Source organism: Empidonax traillii, unplaced genomic scaffold (genome assembly GCF_003031625.1).
Source record: "Empidonax traillii isolate 1590-97213 ecotype Southwest subspecies unplaced genomic scaffold, ASM303162v1 scaffold628:size373707, whole genome shotgun sequence".
NCBI classification, from domain to species: domain Eukaryota; kingdom Metazoa; phylum Chordata; class Aves; order Passeriformes; family Tyrannidae; genus Empidonax; species Empidonax traillii.
Window position 1 is genome coordinate 152830 of NW_020955821.1, and position 18000 is coordinate 170829.

The 18000-nt window shown below is 46.2% G+C and overlaps 1 protein-coding gene across 5 annotated transcripts in view; it reads left to right on the forward strand.

Moving 5' to 3' along the window:
* MOCS1 (molybdenum cofactor synthesis 1) overlaps positions 1-3284 on the forward strand; it is a 28388-nt gene extending 25104 nt beyond the window's left edge. For 4 of the 5 annotated variants that reach the window (XM_027898889.1, XM_027898892.1, XM_027898890.1 and 1 more), the window contains one exon: positions 2197-3284. In XM_027898889.1, coding sequence (XP_027754690.1) covers positions 2197-3068 — 872 coding nt within the window. In that variant the 3' untranslated portion in view covers positions 3069-3284. The remainder of the gene's footprint in view (positions 1-2196) is intronic. The other variant, XM_027898893.1, reaches the window with a different exon arrangement.
* The last annotated feature ends 14716 nt before the right edge of the window (positions 3285-18000 follow it).

The following is an 18000-nucleotide window of genomic DNA, read 5'->3' on the forward strand; positions in this document are numbered from 1 at the left end:
AATCACTAATTGGTTTTGCTAGGCCCAGTAAGCCAAACCTGGCATCTTCCCTGCACTGCTGTTGTCCAATTCTTTTCTATACAGTTTGTATCCTATTTCCCTTAACCAAAATATTCCTTTTGGCAGGTTGTTCTCTTCATGGGTTTACTTCAGTTATGGGAATTTCCTCATTAATTTAAGTACCTCCTGCCTTCTTTTCTACCCCTGAGATTGTGCTAGTTGGAAGCTAACACAATTAAACTTCAGGTGCAGTAACAGAAGGAGATGGGATTTGTCAGATGGTTTTGGTCTATGGTGCAGTAGAAAACCATAATCTATGTTTGTGTAGGTATGTGAGCAGTTTGGGTGAAAATAGACATGACTAGGTACAACTTCAAGTGTAGGTTGTTAGAAAAAGCAAAGATGCTTTGCATGTATTACTGCCTATTACTGTCTGTTTACTTACCACTCTGCTTGAGCAAACACTGCTTCTCTTCCCTGCCCCAGTCCATGTGTGTTTACCCTGTGGAAGGAAGTCCTTGTCTGCCTTTGCAGTTCAGCTTCTTCTGATGACAAGACTCCTTGGCAGGGGTTTAGCTTCAGCTTTAAAGTTAATCAGGGAATCCAGAAGTACTTTTCATTCCTAAATTTTAAAGGGAATATTAAGGTTAGGTCCCACTATGAGGAGAAAGGGAAAGAAAGAAGGGAAAAGCAAAATTTTCTGTGCTTTTCCAAAGCAGAGCAATGTTACCCTCAGTACATTTATGTCCATTTAATCCCATTCCTCTGAAGGAGGAATACATTACCTCCAAACTCACAGAAATCTTAATTTTAGTGGATAGGCCATCAGCTGTAGAACAAAAAGGGCCTTTGTCTGAAGTAAAATTACTGCAGTGATTAAAAAAAAAAAATGTATGGCTGATTTAAACTTCAGGAATGAGTACTTTGAAGTTTGGAGGGTACTGTGGATGAAAAAGGTCCTAAGTACATTAGTCTTGTTTTGGCAGAGGCTAACAAGGAAGAGACTGGTTGGCTTGTTTTTAAAAAAGGAGGGGGACAGAGGGCACAACTGGGACCTTATCCATGCTATGTCTGGCATTTTGACAGTCCCAGGCAATACCTGTAGGTCTGGGCAGCAGAGGTAGCTCAGCAATGTGCAGAGGGGTCTGGAAGCTATTTTGATGCACCTGTGGATAGGCTGAAAAGGGAGCCCCCAAATACCAGAGCTACCGAAGCAGGTTATTGAGCAAAATTCCTAATTCCATGTTTCTCTGAACAGAGAGAGCAGGAGCTTTGGAAAAAGAGAAACATGCTTATCAATGAGGCTGTTAAACTGGGGCTTAGCCACTTACCTCTATACTTCTTTCTTTACTTACAGAACATTTTATTCACTTTTATGTGAAAAAGACTCCTTCTGTCTTCACACTTGGCATTTAGCCCAATGCAAATGCCAAAACCAGGGGATTAAATGGTGAAAAGGGGCAGGAGGGCCTACTACCTCTCTGCCAGCTAGGAGCTCTGCCAGCTCAACTTGGAACATACTTCTGAGTAGATTTAAAAGCTATCTGTCAATGAGGGGAGTAGGGTTTTCCCAGTGCTTAAACTTCAGCTGTCATTAACATGTTAAGAACTGGCAGTAATGAGAGGTTCCCATCACCCTCAGAGCTTGTAGACAGTGCACTTGCAGATGTAGTGCTTCTGGTCCCTGCTGTCCTCAAGTGCTGGCATGACCCTTCCCTGCAGAAGGAGATGAAAGGAGGAAGTGCAGTCGCCTGTGCTGTGAGGGAGGTGTTTGGAAAGGCAGAGTTGAGAAGCTGAATGTAAGAATTTCCTATTAACACTGCCAGGCTTTCAAAAGAAGTCTGGTGCTATGATGATCTCAAATGACTCGCTTTTCTTCAGAACTGATGTTCTTATAAGGTTTCCTGGCTGTTGTTTCTCAAAAGGTGTTGATACTTTTTGAAAGTAAATTGTTTCTTCTCATCAGGGACCTTGAAATGAGTGTTTTGAGTCTTGAGGTCTGTAGTAGCAAACCAGGAAATGCAGGGAACCAACTGATGAGACAGAAGAGAAAGAGCTTGAGGATGTTCACAGGATTATTGAGGGTTTTGCATCACAGGAAGTCACAAGCAGTACTCTAATAGGGTTCTCACCTGCTACAGACAGCTTAGCTTTCCAATTAGTATTCTTATATTACTTTTTGGTTTTCTTCCCCAGAGCCTGCATTGATGTCATTCCCACTATGCCAAGATGCCCTACAGAATCCCTCAAATTCAAAACAGTGGGGCCACACATTTAGCCATTGGCTGACTTTGAGAGCAAGTTTACCCAAACAAAAGGGAAAAACATTAATGAAAAATAAGCTTACAGGACAACTTTTCCTGCCAAGATCTCACCCAGAGCAACAGTGGCACATAACGACAGGAATTCTACAAACCCAGCTCAGAGGCTACTGTGTCTTCCAGAAGGACCCAAGCTCCACATTTGATACAAAGTGCCTTGACACTTCTCCTGTTGGCCAAGTTTCTGTGGACTGTCAGTCCAAAGAGGCAAGTTCAGGATCTGAATTCTATACCACGGATTTGGGATCTTGCACCAAGGTACCTCATGCCTCTGACAACCTGACTCACACTGATGAGGAAGGACGGGCCACAATGGTTGATGTTGGAGGGAAGCCAGATTCAAGAAGAAGTGCTGTTGCTGGTGCTGTGGTCCTGCTGGGTGAGAAGGCATTTGGGATGGTGAGACAAAACCAGGTGAAGAAAGGGGATGTGCTGGCAGTAGCCCAGATTGCAGGAATTCAGGGAGCCAAGCTGACCAGCCAGTTGATCCCGTTGTGTCACAACATCCCGCTCTACCACGTCGAGGTGTCTCTGAGCCTGGATGAGGCTAGATATGCAGTGGTGATTCGCAGCTCCTGTCAGACCTGGGGGAGGACAGGTGTGGAGATGGAAGCTCTGACAGCTGCCAGCCTGGCTGCCCTGACAGTGTATGACATGTGCAAAGCAGTTACTCATGACATTGTCATCGAAGAGGTGAAGTTGCTTAGTAAGACAGGTGGGCAGAGGGGAGATTTCTCAAGGGTCTAGGTAATATCCAGATACCTCCAGCCCTCCAGATGATCACCGCTCATGTTCAGCCTCTTACAGAAGAACTACTTTTTCTCAGCTGGTGGGCTTGGAGACATCAGCAGGTGTACACTACAGCAATCCCATGACTCCGGCATTGCCTTACTCTGTCAGCTTACTGCTGGGTGACCAGTGGAACCACTTATCCCTGTTAAAAACCATGTGTGTTTTCTAGGGGACGGACAACCTCCTTGGGCAATCTGTTCCAGTGCATCATCACCTGCATAGTAAAGAAGTTCTTCTTCCTAGTCAGGTAGAATTTCCTGTGCATCAGTTTTTCTCTGTTGCCACTTATTCTGTGGTTTGGCATCACCAAGAACAGCCTGGCTTCATCTTCTTGGCACTCTCCCCCCCTTCCAGTACTTATATATATTCATGAGGTCCTCTCTCAATCGCCTCTTATGGAGGCTAAACAAGCCCAGCTCCCTCTGCCTTTCCTTTTAAGAGAGATACCTGCATGTAGGAAATATCCACATATGATTTTCAAAAAAGAAAAGAGTATGGCAGCTGCCCAGTTCTCTGCCTTGAATGCTCTGTAAACATGTTGCAGAAATAGGAATTCTAGGTTTGGAAGAATTATTTTGCTGATCTGAAAGACATGTTTTACAATGTGAAAATCATGTTCTGGCATTTTGTCCTTAGCAATGAAATACACTGATGCCCTGTATTGCATGCTTAAGGGCTTAATTAATTGTGCCATGCACAGAAGCATGCAAGCTCTCCCTGACATTAGAAAGAGTTGTCACACCAAACCCTAGAAGACTCCAAATTTTTTAATTCTACAGTGCAGTTCCTAGTAACCAGCAACTTGCATAGTCCTGACAGATAAAACAAGGGTAATTGCTTTTGCCTTGGCCGGAGTGTTTTCCTGCATGTTTCTCTGATTTGCTTTCATGAAGTCATCTGGCCTTGGAGCACTCGAGTATCTCCATAAATACAGCAGTGGCCACTGTCATGTAACAATCAATAGTTTTGATAATTGACTGTCCTAGATAAGAAATCACTCAACATTCTTGTTAATACTGATAGATCCTTTTCAGATGTTAATTTAAGTGCTTTAAACAGGGTGTTACTAGTTTTCTACTGCTTATGGGTAATGTGAAGTTGTATATGCTTCAGGGTACTTCCTCTCCATACGCACAGAGTTGAAGACAGTTCTAATAAGGTCAAAGACTCTATAAAAAAAAAAAAAGGCATCTTAAGCTTTGCAAGTAGCTGCTTCTCATGAAATGAGGTTAAATTACTGTGAGCATTAGTAAAGCACACACCACACTGCCAAACCCATTGTGTTCACTTAAAGTAAGCACACATCTAAGATGAGGAGGCAATAGGTTTTACTACAAATCCTTTACAAATCTCATACACTAGCTACCACAAAAGGCATTTTTTCCATTGCAGGTGAATTAATCTGATTCTTCATTCATTGTCACTGGGAGATAAGGCACATACAGTGGCAGATATATCAGGTATAGCTGGAAGGGAAAGGGGTCTAGAAAACTTGATGCCCAAATTCCATGAACATTTGCACACCTACCTTTAGTGTTACAGTCCTGACTCCCTTGGTATCACTGTGCCTCTCAGGAGTGTACCTATCGCTGCTGTACTGAGCACCAACAGTTTCTCACTCAACCTGCAAATACAAAAGACTATGTTTGTCTGTGGAACTGCTGTGCCCATAGCACAAAAGTTTCCTTAGCTCAGCATGGAAACAAATTGCCAGGAAAAGGAAGCACATGTGTAACCTGCTAAGTTAACTGAGGTACACAAGCACTTACCTGCCCTCACCATACACAAAGCACACAAACTTTCCCCCAATCTCTAGGTAATTTTAAAAGTGAAAAGGAAATGAGATGTACTCAGTAGTAATAAACTGATGCTTTAGGCACATGATTGGCTGCTGAGAAGTTTGCTATCATAGTGTAAAGCTCACACAAAGGACTCAGGACCATACAAGGGACTACTGAAGCACACACATGACCACCAAGCACATCTTGCTACTTACGCACATTTCACTACCTTGTTGGTTTGAGAGTGGCTGGAAGTGTAGGGCAAACTGACTTTGGTGCCATTTTATGATCATGTTACATTATCAAGTCTTTAAACTATGCACATTTATAGGTAATGAACTAAGCATGAGTCAACAGAACATTTTGTGGGAGAAATGAGGTGAGAGCACTGTATGTTTCAGGGGTCCTGGGTGGGCCATGGTGTACTATATGTTGATGAACTGACTACTTTTTGGAGGCTTGCTTTTTTTTGTCCACTGTATTTTTAATAAATACTAGTTGTAATGGACTGTGTTTTGCATTACTTTGAATACCCTTTTCATTCAGTCAAAGGAACATTTATGTTTTAACGCACGAGCTTTTATGAACAGTTACCTTGGGACAAGCAACAAGACAGACTTTACAAGTTGCAATAATTAGTCAGCAGTTAGCAAGGGACTGGTCACAATAACTTATTACTATAAAAAAAAAATCTGGGTTTTTTGTTGCTGTTGAGTGAAACTCATCACAATATGGCTGTTCTTAAACTGTGTAATCTTGTGGGTTTAGCATCATAATTTATCATCTCTTGTCATTATCCCAGCTTCTGCCACAAGCCTGTTCTGAGTCAGTGGCTGTGTGTAACAGCACTGCTTTTTTGTTGCAGAGGAACATAAAGAGCTGGTGCCTCCAGAATTCTTCCTCTTAGTCTAAGTGACTGCACACTGAAACCAAGGTCTGGCAAAGTCCTGTATAAAAGTACGTTCCTCCTGTATCATGAATAAGTTTTAATGGAAATTCCCCTTCTGATCCATTTGAGCTTCTAGAAAAGCTCTCACGTCTCCTGCTACCAAAAAGGCGTGTTCCTACCTGAGGAAGACCAGTCCATTGAGCTGTTCACAGTAACCACCACAGGGTCCAAGAAGGCAGAGATGGCAGCTGTACTCCCAAAGGGTCTCTTTCCAGGTACAGCTGTGGCACTTGAGGACATGGTTTGGTAGTGGACTTGGCAGTATTAGGTTAATGGTTGGACTTGATGATCTTAGAGGTCCTTTCCAGCCTAAATGACTCTAAATGCTGCCAATCCTGGAACAAGAGCGCAAAGCTTTACATCCTTTTTCTAGGATGTTTCCTAATTTGGAAGCAGGTTTTTGAAGATTTAACCAGAAGGAACATAGTAAAGTACCAAACCCACCACCTCCTTCTCCTGAAGGGTGCCATAAGAGCACAAGTTGCACTTCTGTGCATATCAAACAAAACCCAGATGAAAATACTGCAGCTCAGTGCACGTGCAGTAGAGATTTTGCCTGCTGGAAGCTCTCACTTTTCCCAGCTCACACTCCATTTGCGTGTCACTATCTGTTCACTGCAAATTTAGCCTGCGTCCTTTGAGGCAGCTTGGCTTATCTTTCCTTCATGGCCACTTCCTGATGCTACTTACCCCACCCTCGGATTGTCCTGTTAAAGACTGGATGCAACAGGGCTAGTCACTAAGAATTCTTAAAGAGATTAAAGCTATGTCATAGAGAGCAGTGCTTTCAGAAAGTGCTGGGAGAAGAAGAGTGGGGCATGGAGGGAAGACACGACTTGAAATACCTCAGGGAGGGACCTCTTCTTTTCTTCTGAATAGGAACCACTCAAAACCACATTCTAAAAGCAACAACAGCTGAGCACTAAAAGGGGGAATGAATTTTTTTTTAGCTACTCTAAGCCACAAGTGACCTGCAGTAATTCCCTGTGAGTTGCTGACGTTACTCAGCTTTACATGGGATTTGACTGAACAGAATCTGGCCCTTCGGTCCACCCCTTCCTTGACGCTTTGCTAGTTCTCAGCTCCTCCTGGCTGCCTCAGCAGCAGTCAGGCAGGTCTGTAACAGCTGAAGAATGGCTGGTGCATCGTGTGTGCTTTGGCCAAGACAGAACTGCTAATTAGTTAACTGGAAACACAGTTCACTTCCCTGCATTTACCAGAGCCTCACTCCAAGAAAAGCTTAGCGTTTCAGGGAACCTAAAATCAGTTGGAGGACTTACAGTGGGCTGACCAGGTTTTCAGTTTTTTGAGACTTCAGGTTAAAGCCTCAACTTCAGTCTCAAAAACGGTGGATGTGAGGAGCACTGCGAAGCCATGACGATTGCAGGCAACCTCCTGACATGCCTGGCATAGTCCCCAGGAAGGCACAGGATGGAGCATCTGAATCCTTTGTCACAGGCTGGGCCTGAGAAGGGCTTTGGGTGAACTCAGTGCACCCTGTCACAAGGGCAGATTCTCATTTTGGGCACAACAAGGTTAAACAGTACTAGCTGAGACACAAATCCACCTGTCTCTACCTTTCCCTGTTCCTCCATGCTGGCAGTGCCATGTTTAGAAAGCTTTCAGTTTAGTATCTCTATTTTTGCACTTACCCTCTTTGCTCCTTTGGGGAGTAAAAAGTACCCAAAATAGTAGCAGTGAATTGCAGCTGAGTGCAAGCTCACCAGAAGGCATTGTATGGATGCCCTGAGACACACTGCTGAGCTTTTCTCCACGTAGAGCAGCAACAACAAACCAGGCATTGCTCAGCTCCATGTGCACAACCCAACTGGAATGGCATGGCCACGTCCATCAGGCAAGCTGCCTACTGTTCCTGGCTCTCTGAGGTGCCATCCACACAGCACTTACTCCATGGAGCAAAGCTTCACACTTCATGATTGGTTCGCTTCCAGAACTCCAGATTAGCAACAGAGACAACTGCTTCATCAATGACTCTGTCAGAGAGGGCGTAATCTCAGATTCTGGAGAGCCTGCTTAAAATCAGAAACATTCAGTACTACTAAGCTCTTCCTGCATGAATTTAGTCTTAAAATCAAGTGCAACAGAAACACTCTCTTCTATACCCATGTTACTTTCAGGGTCCACAGCTGAAATGACGCAGGGCCAGCAAAAGCAGCATTTGCATTTGCAAAGTCAAGGGAAGCTTGGCTGCAGTTTGACAGGAGGTAAGGGGGGAGGACGAGGAGGAGGTCTGGGCAACTGAGAAATCGTGTCAGTATTATGCTTGGAAAAAAACACATGCTATCAGATATATGGCCATTCCATTGGTAGTGCCCTGGGCTAGTTACCTGCTGGTGCGCGTTGTGGCAAAGCTCCGTCAACATCAGCAGAGCTGCACAGTGTCACACCAGGCAGAGACTGGGCCTGCAGCATCTGCTGCTGGGGGCTGGCAGAGAGGGGTTTCAGCTGCACAGTCTGACCTGCCATTACCGTGGCCTTAATGAACTTAGGTTTCATTATCAGGGTAGTTTCGGCACTCAAGGGTCCCCATGTTCAAGGTTCCAGCGAGGCTGGAATTGCTGTTGTTTGAGGCAGTGTGTGGAGCTACACCACCCATTCATCCCTCTCCCTCCATCCCCTCTCCAGCTGCCACCCACAGTCTCTGCAGTTCAGAAAGCTACACTTCCCCACCCTGGGCCTGACACTGAATGGAAATGTTTTAGCTCTGTGTGGCTCACTTGGCTTCTGCAGATCAACCCCTGGGGCCATCCTCAGCCCAGATCCAAGAAATGAGCTGAGGAAAGGGAATAATTTCTGCTGCCCCTGAAGCCTCTTCTCTCCTATTGCAGCTGGCAGCTCAAAAGTCTCCATCCTGCCAAGACTGAATCGTAATTGGGATCAGTGGAAAAGACAAGCTGCTGCCAGGGCCTCCCTGATCCTGGGCTTATAGAGAACACTGGCAGAGCTCGCCCAGCCTCACAAGAGAAGGCCTTCACTAGGGTTTGCAAAAAATAAAATTCCCTTCAGTGCTGTGGTATCAGTGGAAGCAGCAGGCTGAAGGCAAGGAGAGTAGATGGCTTAGCCAGGTAGTTTGCAGAGGAGGAATCAGGCAGAACCACACCACGTGGAAAATCCTCCTATCCCTGCAGCCTACTGGGAAAAGAAGACACCAGAAAGGCTGAGGTTTAGCTGGAAATCCCCAGGCCCTGCAAGGAATTCAAATACTACAACCATCTCTGAACAAACACACAAAACTCACAGCCTGACCCAGAAATGCTCTTGCCAAGGGCTATAGGAAAAAGGACAACGTAAGTTTTCCATCTTAAGACAGAAAGACAAGAGCAAAACCTCTTCAAGCATCCTATCTGCATGTGGCACCAGGATGCTACATGATGCTTTTTCCAAGCCACAGCTGCTGACTTCAAGCCCACTTGCTTCAAAGACCATGGCAGAGCTGACTCATACTTCCATGATTAGGCACAGTCTAGCCATCCCTTTGGCTTTGAGGAGGCAACCAGAAGCAATACTGCCAACTCCTAATGCACCCAAGGTGGGTGCTCCCTGACCCAATTTCCTTAGGAACAGTCCTGTCATCTCACCACTGTCTTGTCCCAGCAGTAGCAGCAGCAGTGCACAGCAGGAGCAGAGCAAAGCGAGTAGCCATAAACCTGGGTGATTTTGTCACCATTTGTTTCATCTTGCAGACTGAGGTGCATCTCCAAGTCCCTACATCAGAGGAAGGCCATGGTGGTAAGGTCTTGCTTGGACCGGGAGTTTTAGAAGAGCTCCCCTTGCTGACTCAGGGCAATAGAGTTACCAGCAGCTTATGCAACAGTTGCCATGTCAGAGCTGCTGGACCCAAGCAGTGAAAACAGGCTCTTGCTTTGGTAAAACGTCTTTAATGGGATTTTCCAGCCAGCAAACACGCTTTGAGGGACACACCCAGGACATTCAGCCATCAGCAATACAACTGCATGCAGAAGTCTCTTGGCCAGCCAGACTGGGAGGGGTATTTAAACACAAGTTTCTTGCCTTCGTCTTTATAGCCTACTATTTCCCTCTCAGCTCACTGAGGATGCCTCAGAGCACATCCCTCTGGGATGTCCCAGATGCAGCAGAGGTACAGCCAGCAACAGCCCATCACCACTAAACCCTAGCTTTTGCAAACCTGTGCCAGAGAACTCTAGCTGAACCCCAGCAGCTGGAGAGGTTTTCATTTCCACTTCTCTAAGGCTGGTATTTCAAGGTGTTTTTCTTTCTTTCTAATCAATGCACATGGCCAGCTCCAGAGGGGGCTGAACGAGGAGAGGGAGGCAGTGCAGCCACTGTATCTGTACAAAGTACTTCCACATGCAAGTGAAACAAGGCTCGACTTGCTTGGTGCGTGTTTTGCAGTGCGGTTACGGGCTGCCGTTCCGCCTCCACAAAGCTGTTATTTATTTACTTAAAGACTTGCATTCCATGGAAAAAGATGCCCCAAGATAGCACTGTGTTTCTAAAATTAAACCCAGCTGGATGGAGTGGGGAGCAAGCAAGTGAGCACTCCTGTGCTCCCAACCAGCAGCGGGAATGGCTCCCAATGACTCCCCAACCCTCACTGAGCTGCAGCAGAGCCTGGCAAAACGCCTCCTGTGTCCTCAGTCGTGAGTGGAGGCAGCTCTCCATGAAACCAGGCTCAGATCAAATGCCTTACTCAACAGCAGGAGTGCCACTGCTTCCCATGGCAGGGGATCAGGGCTCTGCAAAAGCCCATACACTGCTGCAGGACACTGGACATCCCACCGTGTGCCTGACACAGGTTTGGGTGTGGTCAGAAGTCCTTTAACAGAATTTGTGAGGACAGACTGCATTCTTCAGGCTCATCTCCTATCTAATCCAGCCAAGATTTACTAGTTTATGTGTCACTGGTAGCATCTTTCTCACACTAAAGCTCATTTAGCCCTCACTGTTGTAACCTAAGTTAAGAAACCTGTTTTCACAAAAACCATTTATAGAGGGGAAGGAGAACACCCAAGTGTTCCTCCAACCTCGCATGGCACCAGCAAGAAATCCACCCCAGACACACCCTTGGCACCTGTTCCCCTGTCTGACACACATGCACAGGGGCCACCCCTACTTAAGCAAGTGGCTCCACTCAGAAACAAGTGCATCAGCTTGTCAGAGCAGCTGGTGCCAGAGCTGCTGCTCAGGGGTTTTACCAGGGCCTAGATTTAGCCTCATCCCTCAGACAAAATGTCTCCTGACACACACAGCTGAAGTGGACTGTGTTGGACACTGGTGGAGTCCCCTCCATCCATCAGGTTTGGGAGTGCCTTAGAGGCTCTTGGGAAACAAAGCTCCAGGGATGGCAGAGGTGGCTCTGCTGGGGCCGTGGGGAGGAAGGTGGGGTTCAGCCGCAAACCTTGCTGCTCTGCACAAATGTGGGACAAGGAAAGACAGCAAAGAAGTCTGAGCCAGAGCCAGAACCAACAGTGGAAGAAATAGGGATGATGGCTGATTGGGATGCCTGGACAACAGGAAAAATGGTGAAAACTTTGTTGAGGTCAGGGGTGCCTGTGCAGCTGCTGCCCCAAGGTGCACGTGCCAGCTCCCCCATGGCTTAAGGACCATGCCCTCTCCTGAGCCCAGGCAGGAGCTGCTGCTCCTTCAGCTATGAGCAGAGACAGTCCCTGGCATCACATGAAGCTTGTTTCAAGCAAGGCAGGAAGAAGAGAACAGTCCCATCACTACAGGCCTGAACTATGACCCAAGAGGACCTGACCACAGGGATGTGGGCCAGACCAACATGTCATGCTTGGTAGGTCATTCAAATTATTGTTTGCAGATGGGGACACTAATGTGACATTCCCACTGCTCTGTTCACTTAGCAGACAGATCTCCAAGCCTGAGTGCTCCTCATACCTGATCTGCATCTGCAGAAAGTGATGTTTGCTACCAGATTGACAAGGCTGCTTTTAGCAAATGTGGCTTTTTCCCCTTGGTTTCTCCCAAGTGTTCACAGAATATGCTGAGTTGCAAGGGACCCACAAGGATCATCGAGTCCAGCTCTTAGCCCTCCACAGGACCATCCCCAAGAGTCACACCATGTGCCTGAGAGCATTGTCCAAAAACTTCTTGAACTCTGTCAGGCTTGGTGTTGTGCCCACTGCCCTGGGGAGCCTGTTCCAGAGCCCATCCACGCTCTGGGTGAAGAACCTTTTTTTAATATCCAACCTAAACCTCCCCTGATACAACTTCAGGCTGCTCTCTCGGGTCTTGTCACTGGTCACCACAAAGAAGAGATCAGTGCCTACCCCTCTTCTTCCCCTCATAAGGAAGTTGAAGACTGCAATGTTAGAGGAAGATTTCACCTCTCTGCCTCCCAAGGGAACACCTCCACATGTACTGGTGATAGCCCAGATCCTGTTCTAGGGACTGAGAGGTGCAGACATTCAGGGTGTCAAAGCTCATTGCAGAGCTGAGAGAAAGGGTGAGTAGGAGTAAGAAGGAAAGCAAGCTGGCCACCACTCCTGTGAGAAGCTTTCAGGAAAGAGTTTGTCCCTCATCAGAGCTCAGCTATTTCTGTGACTATGTTTTTTTCCCATAATTATACTGGTTCCGCTCTGCGCAGCACTAAGTCAGGTCCACTGATCCTTGTCCAAACTCCTGCTGCCTTCCTGTTTGTATTAGGGCGCCAGCATGGGTTAAAAATTAGAGAGCAAGATTGACTCAGTATCTGATTTATCCCCTTCCTCTTCCCATCTCGATTTGGGATATGCCGGTCAGCATCCCCCAAGGAGAGGATTAATCAGGAACAGACAGAGAACTGGCAGTTGCCTGACAAGGACAAGATCACAGCTATAGGACAAGCTGCAATTTGGAATCTCTTTCTTTGACCCTGGTAGAAGTCCAAGACATGCTTGCTGATGCATGCCAGCACTGACACCCCAGGAGTTGGCAAAAGATGAGTACCCCCAAAGCCACAGCTAGCTCTGGTCCCAATGTCACATTGCCTCAGTGCTGGAGCTGCTTTCGTGGTGAAAGGCTGACCATCCCTGTGACTCCAGAGGCAGCTGCAGCTCTCCAGCTGCAGAAGGGACCTCCTCTCCTCTTACAGAGATGCTTTCATTTCAGGGACCAAAGCAAGAGAATATGTTACTGCCATTCTAAAAGGGCAACACAACATCTTTAACATCTGCTCCCTGGATGAATGAGAGCTGCACCACAAGGAGAACGACAGGAAGGTAGGACATGCTGTCTGCCTGCCAGCTGCCCATTAGAGAGGTGCCTGCGTGTGACACCAGGCTGAGTGCAGGGCAACAGCGTTTGTACCATGGACAGTCCTCAGCCAGGGGCTTCACTTGGAGCCTGAGGTGTCCAAGCTCCTGCAGCTGTTAATACCATAGAGAAAAGGTGGCAGATCCACAAGGTAGGCAAGCAAAGGATAATGGCAACAGAAAGGACTTGTGAGTACACAAGAGGGAGATGAACCGGGCTCAGATGTTGAAGGGAACCAGAAGCAGAAGCAAGGGTTACTTTACAACAGAGTGGGGCATGGCTCTGAAGAGTTATTTTCCTGCTTGGGAGCCCAAAAGAAAGGAAAAGCCTGGATTGGACAACCCTGTGCAAAATCTGCTCTTGGGGGTTAATCAGCTTCTTCTACAAAGCAAGAGCAGATCCAGACTTGCTTGGGGCACAGACATGGGAAACTCTTGCCCAGTTATAATACCCTGTGAGCTCAAGGGTAGGCAAGCACTAGGCTGATTCCTACTTTTGCCCCTGAAAACACCTTGTTACTATGCAAGGGCTAAAATGACAGTTCCCATCGCACCCAAAGGCCTTCACATCCAAACAAGCAGCCAGCCAGGCACATCCTGCATCAGGCCCAATCAAAGGAATACACAGTAGCAAAGAGATGCTTTAGAACACCATTTCTTATCTCTGGAATCTAGTGATCACCTAACCTTCTTGAGGTGGTGGGGAATCCATCTTTGTTTTTTTTACAGTATTGCCACAAGGCAATAGTCAAATTAAAAATAGTTTCATCTTTTAGTAGATGGACGTTCATTTTTCTCCTTTTTTTTTTTTTTTGTTCCTTCTGTGAGCAATGCAGCATGCAAAAGCTTTTGACCATTTTTTTTCTTTTTTTTTCATTCCTCAGTCACTTCCACAGACCACTTTCTGATACCTTTACAGATCACTGGCTTTCCAGGAACCAAAAATTACAAAACACTGGCAGAGTATGATAATCAGAGCATGAGCTATGGATTCACAACAGGCAAGTTCTCAGGTGGTCTCTCATGGGGCATCCAAACCAATTCTTACAATACTCCTGATATTTTAGAGGAGGATGAAACATGAACTTTGCCCCTCCCTGCAGACCTGCTGGCAAGGGAGATCCTTTACTTACAAAGAGACAAGTAGCAAGTCCCTATTTTCCACATCCCTCAGGCAGAATAATCTATTATATTAAGAAATACGACAATCACAGTTCTCCCCCCACCAATCTTTTAAAACCTCTGCAAGGAATGTGGGGAGAAGGGAGCCCTCCTCCCTCCTCTCTGCAGGGACAGGCAGCAACATCACACAGTTCACAGCACACTCACCTCCCTGTCTGCCCCACAGGAACGGGTGTCCAGGGCTGACGTCAGCCCTGCAGCCTCTGCATGACTGCTTGTGCTTTCCCTGGTTAGCAGATGCCTCAGTCATTGGTGGAACTGCTCTGAGTAGCCCTTCTATGAAGGGAGAGGATGACAAAGGTCTTGCTATAACACAACAGACCAAACCACTACTAATCATAGGCGTTTCCACCAACAAAAGCCTTTTTCTACATCTCACACTGTGCAATAGATTAGGAAAGTCTTTTCCCCATTCCCCCCCCATTTTCTCATTATTTCTATATTTTTAGCCCATGTGGTTAGAGACAGGTTCTACTTTCATGAGCACTGCAAGGAATTGTCTCAACACCACTGTGCCCCACATCTAAAACAAGGTAGGCAAGGAACAAGTCCTGGATTCCCATGTTAAACTATTCACAGTGCTTCAGACCCCTCTGGACCCCCAGGGTTCAATGCTGTCATGGTAGGAAAAATGCAGCAGCTCGATCAAGGCAAGCCTCCATCTCACTGCAAACCCTCCAACTCACACAAAGATTTTCCAAGACCAAGTGGAAAGAAATGTTGGCCTGGAAAGAGAGAGAGGCAGCAGCACAACTAGAAAGAAAGAAGAAAAAGAAGTCTACTAGTAAGTACCTGATATGATATCTCCAGGAGGAGACTGGAATGCAGGGCATAAAGAGCATATGACACAAGGCATACAAGAGCAAATGATTTGTATCTAACCAAGCATTTCTAAGCTCCAGCCCTGCAGTGATGTACAACAGCCCCAGTCAACAGAGCAGGCAACATCTCACCTGCAGGAGACACTGCAGAGACTGAATGAGACTGGGCACTGGGGTGCCCTGTTTCCATGGATAGGCCAGCTACTAGGGGACATCTGGCACCCCTTTCCTTATCCCAAGTAATAACCACATGCAGTGGGAAACCTCAGGAACCTTTCCATCCCAGAACTGGCTTCCTTAGCCCATGCACTGGGAGCTGTCACCCGCAACCCCCACGTCACCCCCACCTAGCGTCCAGCCCAGAGGCAGTAAATGAGCTGGAATTCCTTGATAAAGTTGTGTCATTTTTCATGCTTTGATCATGGCTGTAAAGGCTTTTTTTTAGCAGACAACCTCTCCTTGCTCATTAAGCATGGGAAGGAAGAGGTGAGCTCAGCTTTGGGAGAAGAGACAAACACTTGGCATTAAAAAGCAAAGATTAACCCTTCGGAAGAACTGTATTTCCTTTCAAAGACACTTAGTTTTTTCTAAAAAAACCCCAACAATTAGAAACACAGCTTGCCAGAAAACAAACAGAAAGATTAAACCAGGTACCCCAGTGATGACCCACCCTGGTTGATTCCTCCTCTGCTTCATTCCCTCATCCAGGCACACAAGAGCAAGATATTTTGCTTTCTTAATCTGTCTTTACATCACTATCTCATATGAAAGTTGAGTCTGCCAGGCTGATGCTCCTACAGACCAGCATATCTCAAAAAATGGATAAAAAGCAACACTGCAGCAGTTATATGGCTTCACAAGCTGACCTGATCATGCTCATCTCCCCTAAGTAATCTGTGGTGAGCTTGGAGTGGGGAGGATTAGGAAAAAAATGGGGGGGGGGGGAAGAGGAAAAGGGACCAAAAAAAAAGACAAAAAGGAAAAAAAAAGGCAAAAATGGAAAAAAAGGACCTTACCTCCTACTAAGTCTGACCAAAGTAGAGATAAATAGAAACTATGTCTGAGAGAAAACAGCAAGAAACCCATTACCTATAGAAATATTGAAAAACCCAAAATCTATCACAACAATGTTAAAACCCAAAACTTTTGGCCTTTGAGAGGGGGAAAAAAAGAAAAAGGCTTCAATTATTTTATTTCCAAGAGGTAGAAATCTAGGGCTGGGGATTTTTCTCCCAGAGAGCTCCATGTCTGCTATGGCAAAGATAAAAGCCACCTTTGTTCAAATAGAAGCCAAAGGTTCAAGAAAGGGAAAACCAAAGAATAAAAGATTCTCAGCAACAGCAGAGAGCTTCCCTTACACTCCTCTTCACTCTCAGTCATTCAGGGCAGCTAAACCCCAACACAAATTTTGCTCAGAAAAAGCCATGAGGCACTTACCTTGCTTCTGTGCAGTGATAGCAAGTACAGGGAGGTCCATGATCATGGGAAAGATGTCAACCAGAAGGACTGAAGGAGGCTTCTATGCTGGACCCATGCTGCAGGGCAGAACACCAGCTCCTCACTGTGTGCTCCAATTCCACCCACAATATTGAAGAAAAGTCTTCTTGTTAGAATTCAGGCAGTATGTCTCTCTTGTTCAAAGCAGACAAAATTCAAATGCCACTGGGTTTTACCCCTAACAAGAGAAAAAGCAATGGTTTGACCTCTCTACGAAACACCAGCTGCTAGGGAAGAGAATCCAGGGAGGTCCCTGCAGTTTCATCCTGCCTCTGCCACTCACACAATGCAGATGTTACAGAAACATCCCTAGATGCCTTTGCCCTTCCATCTGTAAAGCAAGAATCTCAGAGTCAGAAGTTTAGCAAAGTGTGAATCAAATTGTTCAAAACAGAGAAGCTGAAAGCCCTTTTAACAAATAAAACCCAAGAACTTTCCCACAGACCACTGAGACTCCCATCTGCTTGCTGCTTGTTGATCATCAGCCTGTGCAAGCAATTACCCCCTGATTACTTTTGCTCATTTCCACAGTTTTTTCCACCTGAGAGCCAGAACCAACAGCTGGGGCTTTGTCTGGGGTCCCTGTGTGCTGCAGGAATGTGCTGTACAGCCTGCAAGGCTCCCACTGGAAGCATGAACTTCTCAGGGGCTCATGGTCAAAGCCTTGCCCTTTGATGGGCTGAAGATAAGCATGAAATATTGTGGCTTAAGGATGCCTTTTGTCAGCAGCCTATTTCCGTTAAGAGAAAAGAGGAGATCCCTGTGTAAATTAAACAGCTGCACACATTGCCTCCATGATGAGAACAAGGTTCTGCCCCTGAGCTCCAAGGAATTCCTCAGCACATCCCTCAATTCAGCCACAAATTAGCTCTAGCCCTTGTGTGCATCTTGCTTGCCCTGCTGTCCTGTGTCTAACCTCCCTCCAGTCTCTCCTCCCTGCTTTTCTGAAGTCTTTTCTCCCGATGTTGGCTTTACTGGCTTCTTTTCAGCTGGCCTTATTTAACTCCTTCCTTTGCAGCAACCCTCTCCTGTCGACTCTTTCTCTGAGTCAACACTCTTGCTGTCAGGATATTGCTCAGTTTCATAAGGGAGCTTAGGGCCAGCACTGCCACCCTGCACTCCCTTCCTCACTTGGACCACTTATGTCCGGACACGGATTATGAACCCTTAGAGAGCAGGACCATCTTCTTTTTCCTTTTTAAGTGAACTCCTATGTACCCTTGTTGTTCTGAAAGAGGAATGAGACAGAGCTTTATTCACAGTCTGTTTAAGAGGACCCTTGGGTTTGGTAACCTGGTGGCTTCATCATCAGCTCTTTATCATTGCATGTTGGGGGGAATATGTGCTTATGTTTCACTGTTACTTTTTTCTCACCAGCTCTTCAGTGACTGTGTCACCTAA